This window comes from Ceratina calcarata, unplaced genomic scaffold (assembly GCF_001652005.2).
Source record: "Ceratina calcarata isolate Rehan_Ccalc_2016 unplaced genomic scaffold, ASM165200v1 scaffold71, whole genome shotgun sequence".
Classification (NCBI taxonomy): domain Eukaryota; kingdom Metazoa; phylum Arthropoda; class Insecta; order Hymenoptera; family Apidae; genus Ceratina; species Ceratina calcarata.
In genome coordinates, this window is record NW_017178369.1 from 226,566 (window position 1) to 243,271 (window position 16,706).

At 43.6% G+C, this 16,706-nt stretch overlaps 4 protein-coding genes across 18 annotated transcripts in view; 1 reads left to right on the forward strand and 3 right to left on the reverse strand.

The window, feature by feature from the left end:
- PMCA (plasma membrane calcium-transporting ATPase 3) overlaps positions 1–1,407 on the reverse strand; it is a 55,499-nt gene extending 54,092 nt beyond the window's left edge. For all 10 annotated transcript variants that reach the window (XR_003389820.1, XM_026817916.1, XM_026817915.1 and 7 more), the window contains exon 1: positions 1,237–1,407. The gene's annotated coding sequence lies outside the window, so the exon portion shown is untranslated. The remainder of the gene's footprint in view (positions 1–1,236) is intronic.
- LOC113464979 (uncharacterized) overlaps positions 1–16,706 on the forward strand; it is a 35,750-nt gene that overhangs the window by 3,869 nt on the left and 15,175 nt on the right. The window contains exon 1 of one of the 3 annotated variants that reach the window (XM_026817929.1): positions 1,442–1,641. The exons of 1 other annotated variant lie outside the window; for it this stretch is intronic. In XM_026817929.1, coding sequence (XP_026673730.1) covers positions 1,451–1,641 — 191 coding nt within the window. In that variant the 5' untranslated portion in view covers positions 1,442–1,450. Of the gene's footprint in view, positions 1–1,441; positions 1,642–2,257; positions 2,308–16,706 lie in introns of those variants that run through there. One more of the 3 variants, XR_003389822.1, reaches the window with a different exon arrangement.
- Positions 2,326–9,373, reverse strand: LOC108630201 (xanthine dehydrogenase/oxidase-like). 3 transcript variants are annotated; one of them, XM_026817902.1, is made up of 24 exons: positions 9,264–9,371; positions 7,679–7,722; positions 7,553–7,605; positions 7,311–7,491; positions 7,114–7,245; positions 6,887–7,043; positions 6,541–6,748; positions 6,255–6,478; positions 6,098–6,200; positions 5,908–6,035; positions 5,731–5,853; positions 5,222–5,671; positions 5,059–5,163; positions 4,788–5,001; positions 4,542–4,725; positions 4,186–4,482; positions 4,041–4,123; positions 3,789–3,982; positions 3,432–3,719; positions 3,225–3,358; positions 2,907–3,162; positions 2,752–2,848; positions 2,581–2,691; positions 2,390–2,513 (listed from the first exon to the last, which is right to left on the reverse strand). In XM_026817902.1, exons 1-24 carry the CDS (start codon positions 9,291–9,293, stop codon positions 2,446–2,448), a joined length of 3,864 nt encoding a protein of 1,287 aa, XP_026673703.1. In that variant the 5' UTR covers positions 9,294–9,371; the 3' UTR covers positions 2,390–2,445. The 3 variants fall into 3 exon arrangements, with proteins under 3 accessions (XP_026673704.1, XP_026673703.1, XP_017888813.1); XM_026817903.1 differs by lacking the exons at positions 7,679–7,722; positions 9,264–9,371 and adding an exon at positions 8,320–8,548 and having other exon boundaries at positions 2,326–2,513; XM_018033324.2 differs by lacking the exon at positions 7,679–7,722 and having other exon boundaries at positions 2,446–2,513; positions 9,264–9,373.
- LOC108630202 (xanthine dehydrogenase/oxidase-like) overlaps positions 9,644–16,706 on the reverse strand; it is an 8,058-nt gene continuing 995 nt past the window's right edge. The window contains exons 1-23 of one of the 2 annotated variants that reach the window (XM_026817905.1): positions 15,374–15,507; positions 15,248–15,300; positions 15,006–15,186; positions 14,809–14,940; positions 14,582–14,738; positions 14,236–14,443; positions 13,950–14,173; positions 13,793–13,895; positions 13,604–13,731; positions 13,426–13,548; positions 12,917–13,366; positions 12,754–12,858; positions 12,483–12,696; positions 12,237–12,420; positions 11,881–12,177; positions 11,736–11,818; positions 11,484–11,677; positions 11,127–11,414; positions 10,922–11,055; positions 10,604–10,859; positions 10,449–10,545; positions 10,278–10,388; positions 9,644–10,210 (exon numbers count right to left, since the gene is read on the reverse strand). In XM_026817905.1, the coding sequence (XP_026673706.1) occupies positions 10,143–10,210; positions 10,278–10,388; positions 10,449–10,545; positions 10,604–10,859; positions 10,922–11,055; positions 11,127–11,414; positions 11,484–11,677; positions 11,736–11,818; positions 11,881–12,177; positions 12,237–12,420; positions 12,483–12,696; positions 12,754–12,858; positions 12,917–13,366; positions 13,426–13,548; positions 13,604–13,731; positions 13,793–13,895; positions 13,950–14,173; positions 14,236–14,443; positions 14,582–14,738; positions 14,809–14,940; positions 15,006–15,186; positions 15,248–15,300; positions 15,374–15,375 (3,792 nt within the window). In that variant the 5' untranslated portion in view covers positions 15,376–15,507 and the 3' untranslated portion in view covers positions 9,644–10,142. Of the gene's footprint in view, positions 10,211–10,277; positions 10,389–10,448; positions 10,546–10,603; positions 10,860–10,921; positions 11,056–11,126; positions 11,415–11,483; positions 11,678–11,735; positions 11,819–11,880; positions 12,178–12,236; positions 12,421–12,482; positions 12,697–12,753; positions 12,859–12,916; positions 13,367–13,425; positions 13,549–13,603; positions 13,732–13,792; positions 13,896–13,949; positions 14,174–14,235; positions 14,444–14,581; positions 14,739–14,808; positions 14,941–15,005; positions 15,187–15,247; positions 15,301–15,373; positions 15,508–16,706 lie in introns of those variants that run through there. The other variant, XM_018033326.2, reaches the window with a different exon arrangement.

Consider the following 16,706-nt stretch of genomic DNA (forward strand, 5'->3'; position numbering starts at 1 on the left):
CTGACGTCAAACGCTGACGCCGCAAATTGCGTTCGTACCAATTTTCGTTAAACAGGAACAACGGCTTTTTTTTCTGCCGATGTAGCAAACCGGTTTGCACCGTTTTGCTCCTGGCCGTGCGACCAATGACAATAGAGAGCCGCGAGTCGTGACATAATCCGTATAATACATAACTCGTTTCCCCGAAGGCAGGTAAAACGGTCGCAAGATCTCGTCGGAGTTGTACGCGAAATTCATCCGACGTACATACATATAGCGGCATCTAGCCGTAAGTGCACGCGCTGCTCTACGTACCGGTAACAATTAAGCGACTTTGAATTAAGATAGCTAGTCGTTTGATCCTCGAACGTATTCCCGGCTTCACGGAATATCCTGATTTTAATTCGCGTTTCCACTGAACATGAGCAGAGTTACGTGTACACGTTGAAACGTGACATCGTACTTCAATTGTTCCGTCGGGTCAACGACATGTACCGTCAATAATATCCACGGGTGTATGCGATAAGCTTCGAATTTCGAACGTAGCATTGGCGAAACCCGGTAACCGTCGGATCAAAGACCAGGTGCGTGATGAGCGAGGTGATTAGAACTAGTCACGTACGCAGGGAATAAAGGCGCGAAGAACGAATGGTTCGAGAAAAAACGAAACCCTACGAACGAAACACGACCATGCGGTTTCTCGATCGTCGACACCACCCTAACTCGCGTAATTCTATCGACTCTCGTCGAACGAGGCTTGTATCAATCGCGTTTTCATGGATTTACAACAATCCAGAGATGGTATCCAAGACGCGATCATTCTAATTGCCGCATCCGGCTGTATTAGCACATAAGATAAGATTGCAGAATCAGGGAAACCGTTCATAACTACGCATTTGTCATTCTGGCAGTTATAGACATTAAGTAAATGCCTACGACAGTTCGAAGTGAACGTCTTTGGGGCAATGGAAAGAGACAAAGGTCGCTATAACAGTTCGCGGCATTCGATACGAGTAAATATTGCATACGCAGCCGAACACTATTTTAACCGGCAAAAGCATCCATTTTGAATGCGACGATACGTTGAGAAAAAGTTAGGTTCGCGCTCGATCTGCACAGTGTCTGTCAGCGATGATTGATTTATTTCGAAATACAGAAACCTCGAACTGATATAGCTTGATAACCCGTGAAAAAAAGAGTTATAATTACGTAAAAACTATCTCGACGTGTACGTGTCGGCGAGGTAGCGTCGCTTACCGATGAGGTTCCAGGACGCTTTCCATGGCCACAACATGCACTCCGCTGGTGCTTTCGTAACGTCCTCCAGTATTTCCACAGGTCAGGAACAAATAACCGTAACTACGCACCAGTTTATTCGTCGAGAGTCCACACAAAGTCCTCGTGAACGCGGACGTGACACCGACTACGTCTCGCGACAGGCACAGACGCGCGAGGACTGAAGCCCAATGGGATGCGCACTCGGCTACTGCGCAATCAGACTGCATACGTCACGGGCGGCATTTTGTTTTTCCACGACCGTTACAATTCGTTGTTCAATTCCTCATTCAAATCCTTATTTCATTACGGAATCAGTGTTTCGCAGCATTTTATCGTGACAAACACATCCTTAAATGGGGACGGGAATCGAAGAAATACGAAAAGGTATACACTAGCTCCTAATTTCTTAAGAATTGATTCATTATTGTATTGGTAAGAATACTAGTAATAAGAACATCACAAACGGTTTTTAAATAACAATCAACAATGGGGGTTATTTTATTTGAATCATAAAAGGAAACTTCAATATATCATTTGCTCCTTACTGGTCAAACTGCTCAACAGGATTTTCTCCGTGGTAAGAGGGGCATCTGAGAGGTATAAAACGAACCGCGATTAAAATTATGTACTTTGTAAAACGAATTTCTATGTACTTACCTAATTGATACCAAGGATCATTGTTTCCTGCATCTTTTCTCGCTGAATCGAGCGCATAACGAATTGCGATCGGTACCGTGTAACTCAAACATAATGGTGGTTCTCCGGTGGCTAGAATGTTCAATCAAATTTTGTACAAGAGTCACTCGCTTTATCAAATATTCAGTTTACCTTTCGAGCGAAGAACGGTGGCGTTGTTAGGAGCATTCTGACGGAAGTAAACGCGGAAATCGACTGGGATATCCTTGGCACCGGGTGGTTTATAATTCTGCAAACATATCGTTGTCACGCGAATTCCGTTACGTACGAAATTAAAGAATACCGACCCATGTCCTATTGTTGNGTGACAAACACATCCTTAAATGGGGACGGGAATCGAAGAAATACGAAAAGGTATACACTAGCTCCTAATTTCTTAAGAATTGATTCATTATTGTATTGGTAAGAATACTAGTAATAAGAACATCACAAACGGTTTTTAAATAACAATCAACAATGGGGGTTATTTTATTTGAATCATAAAAGGAAACTTCAATATATCATTTGCTCCTTACTGGTCAAACTGCTCAACAGGATTTTCTCCGTGGTAAGAGGGGCATCTGAGAGGTATAAAACGAACCGCGATTAAAATTATGTACTTTGTAAAACGAATTTCTATGTACTTACCTAATTGATACCAAGGATCATTGTTTCCTGCATCTTTTCTCGCTGAATCGAGCGCATAACGAATTGCGATCGGTACCGTGTAACTCAAACATAATGGTGGTTCTCCGGTGGCTAGAATGTTCAATCAAATTTTGTACAAGAGTCACTCGCTTTATCAAATATTCAGTTTACCTTTCGAGCGAAGAACGGTGGCGTTGTTAGGAGCATTCTGTCGGAAATAAACGCGGAAATCGACTGGGATATCCTTGGCACCGGGTGGTTTATAATTCTGCAAACATATCGTTGTCACGCGAATTCCGTTACGTACGAAATTAAAGAATACCGACCCATGTTCTATTGTTGGTCAATTGGCCAGTCGACGGGTCGTAAATCAGATCTTCGGTAGTCCAGTAACCCATCCCCATTACGAAAGATCCTTCCACTTGTCCCAAGTCCACCTCCGGATTCATGCTCCTGCCGCAATCCTCCAATATATCCACTCTCTCGACAACGTGTTGTCCAGTCAGCACATCTATTTGGACCTCGGTTATAGCCACACCGTATATCGGATACGCCTTGAGGTCCTGATCATCCGTCGAATACCTGTGCACGAATATATTTAACTTCTCTACTTAAACCAGGGACTCCGTCATCGAATCACGTACATGTACTGCGCGCATAGATCAACGTTTTTATTGTAAGCGGCCATCAGCAATTCCTGCCACGAAGGATTCCCTCCCAGTTGTTGCTTGATCGGCTCTAATCTGTTCAACAACTCTTTGCAAGCCTGCAGGGTTGCCTAGTATATTAAAATAGACGCTTGTATACATATTTCTTAAATCCTGCCTTGTGAGATACGAATTGTGTCTTACATATGCACAAGTTTCACTCGTCACGCTGCCACCAGTGACCATATTGTTTGGGGCAGTTAAATTGTTGGTCGGTTTAACGGTGACCAACGATAAATCGATGCCCAATGTGTGCGCTGCTATTTGAGCTACTTTCGTATTGATTCCTTGGCCACATTCGATTCCTCCGTGAGTGACGGACACCGTGCCGTCGCGAGCATACAGCGAGACAAGCGCGTGGAATTTTCCGAAATAAGCAAAAGCATAATGCATGGTCATCAAGGATATTCCCTTCTTCTTCCATCGATTTTCCTAGTGACGATAGAATACTCAAATTTCTGTCTGAATCGAAGGTGCAACGCGTATCTCGATTGTGATTACATTGTTAAACGTTTCCACAGCTCTCTTCCTCGTGTCGTAATCCGCGTATTTCATCAAGTCTTCCGTCATAGGCTGCAACATTCGTTTATGTTCGTCGAGCATATTAGCGTATCTGACTTGCAAAGGATCCTTTCCCACAACTTTCGCTATGTGTTCAATCATATTTTCCGCTATAGCGCAGCCCTCCGTAGTTCCTGCGATACGAGAACAATCAAAAAGTCGAAGACATCCAGTTTATTTACAGTGAAATACCTGGAGCTCGGCAATAAGTGTTGGAAGGCAAATCAGTTTTGGCTTCGTAGCCAAGACGGGTCCAAGTCGACGAATCATAGCAACTAAAGATTTCCAGTTTCGAATTAACTTCGCTTCTCCGATGTGCAATTCAATTTCTACTCACTTCTGCATGGCCTCTATCACGGCTGGACCTTGCATTTCGTTAAAATTGGAGCCACCGTTGCCCCAGTATGTCGAATTCAAGTACTGAATGCGTCCGTCGTCGTTCACGCCGATCTTGTACTCCTGACGAGTGTCGTATCGCTTTCCAATCGACGACATGTTAGCCTCGATCGTCATCACGAATCTAGCCGGCCGATTCAGGAGATGAGAAACCAGAGCGCAAGCGACGGTGATCTGCGTCGCACGCGAGATTTTAGCACCATAGCCACCGCCGAGTCTCCTCACGACAATGTTGAGGCTGCAATTTTATTAACAAACATGAATCGAATCGACATCAAACTCTACTTGATAGTTTACCTATTGTTTTTTACATTGAGACACTTGGCTATGGACGTTTGGATGAGATCGACCCATTGTGTCGCCGAATATACGTCCATCCCATCTTCTACCGGTATGCAAACGCAACACTGAGTCTCCATAGTAAAATGATATTGACCGCCGCATCTGAACACCCCTTCTACCACGTGTTTCACATCGTTGCCTATGAGAAACAAATGAAAACGATCGATACACTTGCGAACAAAGTCGGATTTACGTGTATACCTTTAGTTTTCGCGGGCTCGTCGGCTGACCGTAAAAGTCTGGATTCATCTTTCGAAGCGATCACGTCCTCGATCGAGAGAAGCATTTTCTTGGGCACGAAATCGGAGTAGGTAACGCGTACTTTGCTCGCTGCCTTGTTTGCAAGAGTAAAACTCGTGGCGACGATCACTCCGATGGGCTGCCCGGCGTATTCGATCTCCTTATCCACGAACAGCTATGAAAGCGACGAACGAATTAGCTAGATCTTATTAACATTACATTTGCAACTTACCACTTCGTCGTACAACAGGCCTATTTGCTGGGCGGACTTATATATAAACGCGTTTTGACCGGGAATATCTTTGGCCGTATAGAACGCTATCACGCCGTCCATTTTCTGAAACGATGCATCGACGTTGAAACATGCTCAATTAAATAATCAACGAAAGTCGTACCATTGCCTCGGAAGTGTCGATATTCTCCACTTTTCCATTGGCTACCGTAGTTAGAACGAAAGCGCAGTGGACTTCGTGAGCGATCGGTGGTAAGTCGTTCACATATTGCGCCTCGCCGGAAGTCTGATGTATAGATTCTATCTTTGGTAAAGGCTCGGTCACAGGCCACAGACTCTTATCTGTTTGGAACTCATGTTTCCCCGAAGACAAGCCACGTTCCAAAATTGTTGCACCGCTGCGCTGTCTTTCGTTCGTGTTCTCTGGTTTCACGCTCAGAATAAACTTGTAGAAGAGTCCCTCCGCGAGAAGCTTCCTAAACTCCGGTGAATAATCGGGTAGGACATGGTCAGGACGGAGTTCCGCGTCCAGCTTGTTCAACGCTTCTCTGATAACGTCCTTATCGTAGATAGATTTTCCCACTAGAAATTCTTCAGTGTTCGACGCGTGCAGCTGGAATGACAAATCTGTAGTTAGTCCACTCTTTCATTTTCTCCAACAGTTATACTCACAAAGTCTTTGTTTATTCCGCCCATTATGATGTTCGGCTTCTGCAGAACTTTCCCTGTCCCATCCAGTTTAAACAGGAATCCAGCGTTTACATGAGCGTGAGCATTTTGAGCTCGTGGCATTATCTACGACATAGTGTCAGTAATGAACGACGGAAGGAGTTTCACTGAATTAGGTACCTTGTAAGACCTGTACTCGTATTCCTTGCCAAGCGCCGGTAGCACCACGCTGTATAGAAGCTTGTGCTTCATGTCGAAGTTGAGGAACTCCAACAAGTCCATGGACGACTTCTTACCACTAGCTTCCACTATTTAAGAAATGAAATCTATATCTATCTTCGCAACGAGTTAAGCATTTCGAGGCATTTACCTATGTGCAGCTGAGCCCCGGCGGTTTCTAGTATCAGATACAGATCGGATGGAAATTCGCGACGCGCGTGTTTAGTCATCAAGTTCCCGGCCATCGAACCGATCTGAAAATTCCGACGATTTATAACTGTTCAGCCTGATTGTTCACGGTTACTCACGTTCCTCACGGGAACACTGGCGATTAGATCGATGTGTTTAGCGAGATACTGCAAATACTCGAAATTTTTATCATTCGAATATTTCTCAAAAGTATTCATAGCTACGGTGAGGGAACAATTGGCACCGAGCGTCAAAGTGTCGTTCTGCTTGTCTATTCTGCGTAGATCCGGTACATCGTTTACGTCGATCGAAATGTCTGGTGTATATTCCAATCGATACACGCCTACGTGAAGAGATTTGCATAACGTAAATGTATCGTCAAAGCCACGACAAATTAATTATTACCTTGAGCGGTATTGCCACCGTGAATGATGTAACTCGCGGTGGGATTGTTTTGGAATACGGTGAACACGTCTTGCACCGATCGAACTTTGCGAAATTGAGAACTGCCCACGCACATCTCGATGTCGCACTCGGCGGTCTCCTCGGACGCGTGACAATTCTTTCGGCAGATCTGACCGGTTCTTTTACAAGTTTTTATATCGAACAATTCCTACAACGGAAAATTAAACTAGAATCCGATCGAATAAGATAACGAGTGTCTGATAAAATGCTTGAAATTTAATCGCTGTATCAGGTTTCGAGAGGCATTCGAATTAATCGTTGCGTTAATTATTAATCTTCTGATCACCTCGATATCGTAAATGTCTTGAACTAGATTCTTCGGCGCATCGGTGGCGAAAGATTTGAACGCTTCTAGAATCGGTCTGTAACCGGTGCAACGACATATGTTGCTACCGAACGAATTTTCTATTTCCTTCATAGTCTGGTTTTTATCGTGAATGAGACTGCAAAACGTGACAAGTACTCAATGTAACAGCAGTAAATTGTTGCAAGGAAAGTTGGCTAAATACGTACCTGTACATGTTCATTACCATTCCCGGTGAACAATAGCCGCACTGGGAACCATTCTTCCCAGCGAGCGCCGCTTGCAGAGTGTGGTATCCGTCCTTCTTGTTACCCAATCCTTCGATCGTGGTAATCGCCCAACTGTAGATTGCACAGAAAATGAAATAGTTTTCCTTTGGATCGTGAAACGATACGTTAGAACTCACCCGTTGCAAATCAGGATCGGGACGAGGCAAGAATTTACGGACATTGTCTTGCCTGTGACCTCGGCGGACACGATGCAAGCACCGCAGCCGCCCTCTAAGCACATCGCCTTGGTTCCCGGCAGTTTCGCATACTCCCGTATGAAAGTGTTGAGAGGCGTCCTAGGCGGAACATCTTCCGTCACTAAAAACGATCAGATCGTTAGCGGCGATCAATCTTAGATGGTCGATATTTAATTACACACCGGTGTAAGGTTGTCCATTTATCGTGAACTCTATAGTCCTCTGGCTGGAAGCCCTGAAACAGTAATATTTACGTCCTTTATGCACCGCATAAATTACATCTATTTCTTACGTAAATTCATACGAACATGATAGATCGTCGAGGAACGATGGTATCGGTAGTATTGTCTGTCTAACAGTGAAGAATTTTCTAATTCTGACCAACCCGGAAGAAAGAATCGTTTATCAAGTATTTGCATAATGATATATTGATCAAGCAGCTGAGTCTTTACGAGTAATTATTAAAATGACTGACCGCAGAAACAGCCGGGGTAAACTTGGTACGCTTAGCAGATAAGATAAATTCGTTTTCAGATATGCATAATGAAACATCACGCCATGTAATTTTGTTGAAAACTAAAGCTATCACTAGCATCGCGTTATCGTATAAAAATCTGCGCTGTCAGTTACAAACAATTTAGAACCTTCGAATTGGTCTTAGTCATTATTGACGAGGTCGTAGGGTGAATACGGTGCGATAAAGTTTTAATAGAATGACTTGTGCGCTTTCCCCAATTACACGAAAGATGAACCGAGGATATCGCATCGCTTGATCGAGCTGAATGAAGAGCTGCGAACAATCGTGAAAGAGATGATGTCGTATATACTTTGGCGATGTATGTGCATCGGCGAAAATGACCGGTAACCGACACTCGGGAGCGTGAACTCTTATATAACGCTCGGCAGCGACCGTGCGTTATAGACAGGATAATTAATGCTAATTTCCTACCCAAAGTATTGACACCGTTGCCTTCAATGTTTTCTCTTTCGTCGGTCGAAAGCCAGACAAAGTCTATTCATCGAAACGTGGCGAAGGAACGTATTGTGAGGAACGCAGCGTGACTAATTTCGTCTGATCGTCTTGCGGTCATACAGCTCGATCGAGCGTTCCCTGCATTTCACTGCATCTCAGTTTCGACGAGCGTTCTACTCGTGATATTTGCTTTATAAACATGGGTGCAACGAATCCATAGTAGATCTGTTACGGCAAATAGATGAGTTTACGATTGGGACTGATTATACCGATCACTGGCTCAGAATGAAATTGCTTAAGCATACAAAATAGCTTCCGGGAGATAAGGATTATTATACAACCGTACAACGATCCTACATTTCGGCCGTGATACGAATGTCTTGTTAACGTTTCAACTCGAGTCACTTAAAAATTATGACAATAGGATACGCATTATCATTTGAAGAATAATTCATCGCCAGTTATGACGTACTGCTCGGTGACGTGGGCAAGTTTTGAATGAAAAATACATTTAATCGCCGAAACATTCGTGACTCAAGGTAAAATTGAACATGTTTTTGAATCTCATTATGATTTTCAAGAACCTGTTTCTTTGAGCCTGAACAAAAAGCATGATCGACCGGCGGCTCACGAGGATCGGCTTTCACTGCCGTGGAAGACGTATTGGATTCGCTGTTCACCTCGTTCCCACACTTCCCACCGAAACGGTTTATTCGACTTTCTCTTTTCTGAACTCGGGTGATGAACTATCTACCTTCTCGGTTAGAAAAATACTTCTAGAAAAGTGAACGAAAGAAACGAGGTTTCGCCTGAAAAGATTTTTCTACGAAACTAAATACGCACGACGGATGCGTCGCGGAATTCTTCTCGCTCAAAAGAAGTTCGGCAATGACATACAATGAGAATTCGAAATGACTTACTCGACGCGGTGTTGCATCTTTTGGACACATTCCATGTTTCGTATTTAATTAATTAAACCGAGGAATCGAGTGTGTTCGAGAAGAAGCGCGATAGAACGTACGTAGCGGACCACTTGATACGAAGTTACAGTTGTTACTCATTTGAAAGCTGGCCAGTATCGTCCTCTCAATATCACGCTCCCCACCACCTGCATCAAAGTTGGTGCGCATATGGTGCCTATCTATCACTGAATCCTCTGTCATCGTCAATCTTCGTTCATTATACTTATACCTTCAATAACATCAATTATTCATCATTGTTACAGTCTTCACTGGTGGCTTACATGGAAAGTAGATACGTATACATATATAATTGATGTGTGAGATGGATAATGACAGTATTTTCAAACCACGGTTCGTTTATGTGCTTTCAAGGAAGGCCAGATACATCCTGTAATTTCACTAAATACTCTATAAAACGCTATTCATGTGTTACATAATAATCGTTTATAACGCATTCGTAGAGCGTAATGATATTCAGTGACAATTAATTAATACAAATAAATCGTAAATAATAGCGTCTCAACTAATATTATTTGTTTGCTCAGGTGTACATCTTCCGTTTTGCATATTCGTTTTCGCCCACGTGCGAACGTGACTATATACCTATTACGCTTAAAGAGGGACGCGTTCCGACAGAAGTTACAACGGAATAAACGAGATTTATATAATATATGGCATACTACAGAATACTCTCATCGGGTGATTCAGAAAAATGTCTAGTTTGCTACCTCAATCTCTCTCTCTCTCTCTCTCTCTCTCTCTCTCTCTCTCTCTCTCTCTCTCTCGCAAGCTCTCGTTCTCTTTCTTTCATATTATGCCTCGCGTTAGAAATGCACTTCAATACACCATTTGCTCCTTGCTGGTCAAACTGCTCAACAGGATTTTCTCCGTGGTAAGAGGGGCATCTGAGAGGTATAAAACAATCCGCGATTAAAATTATGTACTTTGTAAAACGCATTTCTATGTACTTACCTAATTGATACCAAGGATCATTGTTTCCTGCATCTTTTCTCGCTGAATCGAGCGCATAACGAATTGCGATCGGTACCGTGTAACTCAAACATAATGGTGGTTCTCCGGTGGCTAGAATGTTCAATCAAATTTTGTACAAGAGTCACTCGCTTTATCAAATATTCAGTTTACCTTTCGAGCGAAGAACGGTGGCGTTGTTAGGAGCATTCTGACGGAAGTAAACGCGGAAATCGACTGGGATATCCTTGGCACCGGGTGGTTTATAATTCTGCAAACATATCGTTGTCACGCGAATTCCGTTACGTACGAAATTAAAGAATACCGACCCATGTCCTATTGTTGGTCAATTGGCCAGTCGACGGGTCGTAAATCAGGTCTTCGATAGTCCAGAAACCCATCCCCATTATGAAAGATCCTTCCACTTGTCCCAAGTCCACGTCCGGATTTATGCTCCTGCCGCAATCCTCCAATATATCCACTCTCTCGACAACGTGTTGTCCAGTCAGCACATCTATTTGGACCTCGGTTATAGCTACACCGTATATCGAATACGTCTTGAAGCTTTTATCGTTCGGCGTATACCTGTGCACGAATATATTTAACTTTTGTGCTTAAATCAGGAAGTCCGTCATTGAATCACGTACATCCAACGCGCGCAGAGATCAACATATTTATCGTAAGCGGTCATCAGCAGTTCCCGCCACGAAGGATTTCCTCCCAGTTGTTGCCTGATCGGCTCTAGTCTTTCCAACAACACTTTGCAAGCTTGCAGGGTCGCCTAGTATATTAAAATAGATGCTTGTATATATTTCTTAAATCCTGCCTTGTGAGATACGAATTGTGTCTTACATATGCACAACTTTCGCTCGTCACGCTGCCACCACTGTCAGAATTATTTGGGGCAGTTAGATTGTTGGTCGGTTTAACGGTGACCAACGATAAATCGATGCCCAACGTGTGCGCTGCTATTTGAGCTACTTTCGTATTGATTCCTTGGCCACATTCGATTCCTCCGTGAGTGACGGACACCGTGCCGTCGCGAGCATAGACCGAGACATGCGCATAGAATGATGTGACACGCACCAATGGATATTGCATGAACATCAAGGATATTCCCTTCTTCTTCCATCGATTTTCCTAGTGACGATAGAATACTCAAATTTCTGTCTGAATCGAAGGTGCAACGCGTATCTCGATTGTGATTACATTGTTAAACGTTTCCACAGCTCTCTTCCTCGTGTCGTAATCCGCGTATTTCATCAAGTCTTCCATCATGGGCTGCAACACTTGTTTATGTTCGTCGAGCATATTAGCGTATCTGACTTGCAAAGGATCCTTTCCCACAACTTTCGCTATGTGTTCCATCATATTTTCCGCTATAGCGCAGCCCTCCGTAGTTCCTGCGACACGAGAACGATAAAAAAGTCGAAGACATCCAGTTTATTTACAGTGAAATACCTGGAGCTCGGCAATAAGTGTTGGAAGGCAAATCAGTTTTGACTTCGTAGCCAAGACGGGACCAAGTCGACGAATCATAGCAACTAAAGATTTCCAGTTTCGAATTAACTTCGCTTCTCCGATGTGCAATTCAATTTCTACTCACTTCTGCATGGCGTTTATCACGGTTGGACCTTGCATTTCGTTAAAACTGGAGCCACCGTTGCCCCAGTATGTCGAATTCAAGTACTGAATGCGTCCGTCGTCGTTCACGCCGATCTTGTACTCCTGACGAGTGTCGCGTCGCTTTCCAATCGACGACATGTTAGCTTCGATCGTCATGACGAATCTAGCTGGCCGATTCAGGAGATGAGAAACCAGTGCGCAAGCAGCGGCGATCTGCGCCGCACGCGTCATTTTAGCACCATAGCCACCGCCGAGTCTCCTCACGACAATGTTGAGGCTGCATTTTTATTAACAAAGATGAACCAAGTCGACATCAAGTTCTACTTGATAGAATACCTATTGTTTTTTACATTAAGGCAGTTGGCTATAGATATTTGCATGAGATCGATCCATTGTGTCGCCGAATATACGTCGATCCCATCTTCTACCGGTATGCAAACGCAACACTGAGTCTCCATAGTAAAATGATATTGACCGCCGCACCTGAACACCCCTTCTACGACGTGTTTCACATCGTTGCCTATGAGAAACAAATGAAAACGATCGATACACTTGCGAACAAAGTCGGATTTACGTGTATACCTTTAGTTTTCGCGGGCTCGTCGGCTGACCGTAAAAGTCTGGATTCATCTTTCGAAGCGATCACGTCCTCGATCGAGAGAAGCATTTTCTTGGGCACGAAATCGGAGTAGGTAACGCGTACTTTGCTCGCTGCTCTGTTGGCAAGATCAAAAGTTGTGGCGGCGATCACTCCGATGGGTTGCCCGGCGTATTCGATCTCCTTATCCACGAACAGCTACGAAAGCGAGGCACGTATTAGCTCGATCTTCTTAACATTACATTTCTAACTTACCACTTCGTCGTTGGGCACGAATGGTAGCTTGGCGGATTGAGGTATAAACAGGTTTTGTCCGGGAATATCTTTCGCCGTGTAAAACGCTATCACGCCGTCCATTTTCTAAAACGATGCATCGACGTTGAAACATGCTCAATTAAATGATCAGCGAAAGTCGTACCATTGCCTCGGAAGTGTCGATATTCTCCACTTTTCCATTGGCTACCGTAGTTAGAACAAAAGCGCAGTAAACTTCGCGATCTATCGGTGGTAAGTCGTTTACATATTGCGCCTCGCCGGAAGTCTGATGTATAGATTCTATCTTTGGTAAAGGCTCGGTCACAGGCCACAGACTCTTATCTGTTTGGAACTCATGTTTCCCCCAGGACAAGCCACGTTCCAAAATTGTTGCACCGCTGCGCTGTCTTTCGTTCGTGTTCTCCGGTTTCACGCTCAGAATAAACTTGTAGAAGAGTCCCTCCGCGAGAAGCTTCCTAAACTCCGGTGAATAATCGGGTAGGACATGGTCAGGACGGAGTTCCGCGTCCAGCTTGTTCAACGCTTCTCTGATAACGTCCTTATCGTAGATAGATTTTCCCACTAGAAATTCTTCAGTGTTCGACGCGTGCAGCTGGAATGACAAATCTGTAGTTAGTCCACTCTTTCATTTTCTCCAACAGTTATACTCACAAAGTCTTTGTTTATTCCGCCCATTATGATGTTCGGCTTCTGCAGAACTTTTCCTGTCCCGTCCAGTTTAAAGAAGAATCCAGCGTTTACGTGAGCGTGAGCGTTTTGAGCTCTTGGCATTACCTAGGACAAGTTTTCTGTAATAAACGACGAAAAGGAGTTCCACTGAATTAAGTACCTTGTAAGACCTGTACTCGTATTCCTTGCTAAGCGCCGGTAGCACCACGCTGTATAGAAGCTTGTGCTTCATGTCGAAGTTGAGGAACTCGAAGAAGTTCATGGATGACTTGTTACCACTAGCTTCCACTAATTAAGAAATGAAATCTATATCTATCTTTGCAACGAGTCAAACATTCGAGACATTTACCTATGTGCAGCTGGGCCCCGGCGGTTTCTAGTATCAGAAAGAGATCGGATGGAAATTCGTGATGCGCGTATTTGGTCATCAAGTTCCCGGCCATTGACCCGATCTGAAAATTCCGACGATTTATAACTGCTCAGCCTGATTGCTCACGGTTACTCACGTTCCTCACGGGAACACCGGCGATTAGATCGATGTGTTTAGCGAGATGCTGCAAGTACTCGAAATTTTTATCCTTCGAATATTTCTCAAAAGTGTTCATGGCCACGTTAAGGGAACAGTTGGCACCGAGCGTCAAAGAGTCGTCGTCCTTGTCAACCTTGTGTAGATCCGGTACATCGTTTACGTCGATCGAAATGTCTGGTGTATATTCCAATCGATATACGCCTACGTGAAGAGATTTGTATAACGTAAATGTGTCGTCAAAGACGCGACAAATTAATTATTACCTTGAGCGGTATTGCCACCGTGTATGATGTAACTCGCGGTGGGATTGTTTTGGAATACGGTGAACACTTCTTGTACCGATCGAACTTTGCGAAATTGAGAACTGCCCACGCACATCTCGATGTCGCACTCGGCTGTCTCCTCGGACGCGTGACAATTCTTTCGGCAGATCTGACCGATTCTTTTACAAGTTTTTACATCGAACAATTCCTACAACGGAAAATTAAACTAGAATCCGATTGAATAAGATAACGAGTGTCTGATAAAATGCTTGAAAATTAATCGCTGGATCAGGCTTCGAGAGGCACTCGAATTAATGATTGTGTTAATTATTAATCTTCTGATCACCTCGATATCATGAATGTCTTGAACGAGATTCTTCGGAGCATCGATGGCGTAAGCTTTAAACGCTTCCAGAATCGGTCTGTAACCGGTGCAACGACATATGTTGCTACCGAACGAATTTTCTATTTCCTTCATAGTCTGGTTTTTATCGTGAATGAGACTGCAAAACGTGACAAGTACTCAACGTAGTAGCAGTAAAAAGTTGCGAGGAATGGTGACTAAGTACGTACCTGTACATGTTCATTACCATACCCGGCGAACAATAGCCGCACTGGGAACCGTTCTTCCCAGCGAGCGCCGCTTGCAGAGTGTGGTATCCGTCCTTCTTGTTACCCAATCCTTCGATCGTGGTAATCGCCCAACTGTGGATTGCACAGAAAATGAAATAGATTTCCTTTGGATCGTGAAACGATACGTTAGAACTCACCCGTTGCAAATCAGGATCGGGACGAGGCAAGAATTTACGGACATTGTCTTGCCTGTGACCTCGGCGGACACGATGCAAGCACCGCATCCGCCCTCCAAGCACATCGCCTTGGTTCCCGGCAGTTTCGCATACTCCCGTATGAAAGTGTTGAGAGGCGTCCTAGGCGGAACATCTTCCGTCACTAAAAACGATCAGATCGTTAGCGGCGATCAATCTTAGATGGTCGATATTTAATTACACACCGGTGTAAGGTTGTCCATTTATCGTGAACTCTATAGTCCTCTGGCTGGAAGCCCTGAAACAGTAATATTTACGTCCTTTATGCACCGCATAAATTACATCTATTTCTTATGTAAATTCATACGAACATGATAGATCGTCGAGGAACGATAGTATCGCTAGTATTGTCTGTCTAACAGTGAGCACTTTTTTAATTGGTATCCATTAGGAAAAGAGAATCATTTATCAAATTATTGTGTAATGTTATATTGATCAAGGAGCTGAGTCTTCAACAGCAATTATCAAAAAGAGCGCAAAAACAGCCCGGCGAAACTTGGGACGTTTAGCAGATTAGATAAATCCCTTGCATAGTGCAACATCATGTCGTGTAATTATACTGAAAACTAAAGCTGTTATCGTGTTAACGTATAATCGGCGTTGTCAATTAAAAACAATTTAGAACATTAGAATTATTATATCTTCAGGTGTTATAACGTAGCGTGAATACGATGCGATAAAATTTTTGTAGAACGACTTATGCGCGTTCACCGATTACACGAAAAATGAACCAAGGGCATCGTTTGATCGAGCTGAATGAAGAGCTGCCAACGATCCTGGAAGAGATGATGTCGTATATGCCTCGACGATGCATGTGCATCGGCGAAAATGATCCGTAAACGACACTCAGAAGTGTGAACCCTCACATAATGCCCGGCAGCAAACGCGCGTTATAGAAAGGACAATCGATGCTAATGATTCCCTACTCAAAGCATTAATACCGCTGCCCTCACTGTTTTCTCTTTCGTCGGTCGCAAGCCAGACAAAGTCTATTCATCGAAACGTGGCGAAGGAACGTATTGTGAGGAACGCAGCGTGACTAATTTCGTCTGATCGTCTTGCGGTCATACAGCTCGATCGAGCGTTCCCTGCGTTTCGCTGCATCTCAGTTTCGACGAGCGTTCTGCTCGTGATATTTGCTCAATAAATATGGGTGCAACGAATCCACAGTAGATCTGTTACGGCAAATAGATGAGTTTACGATTGGGACTGATTATACCGATCAATGGCTCAGAATGAAATTGCTTAAGCATACAAAATAGTTTCTGGGAGATAAGGATTATTATATAACCGTTCAACGATCCTACGTTTCGACTGTGATATAATTCTTTCTTGTTAACATTTCAATTCGAGTCACTTAAAAATCGTGACAACAGGATACGCATTGTCATCTGAAGAATAATTCATCGCTGATTACGATGTTCTGCTCGGTGACGTGAAAAGTTTTAAGCAAAAAATACTATTTGATCTTCGAAACATTCGGGACCCGAAAATTTTGAATTTCAATATGATTTTCAAGAATCTGTTTCTTTGAGCCTGAACCTAATGATGTATTGGCTGTACAGTCAATCCCAAAAATTTATGCACTTTAGAAACACATTTTTTAAAAAGAAATCAGTCGTCGGAAGAACATTGCTAATAATA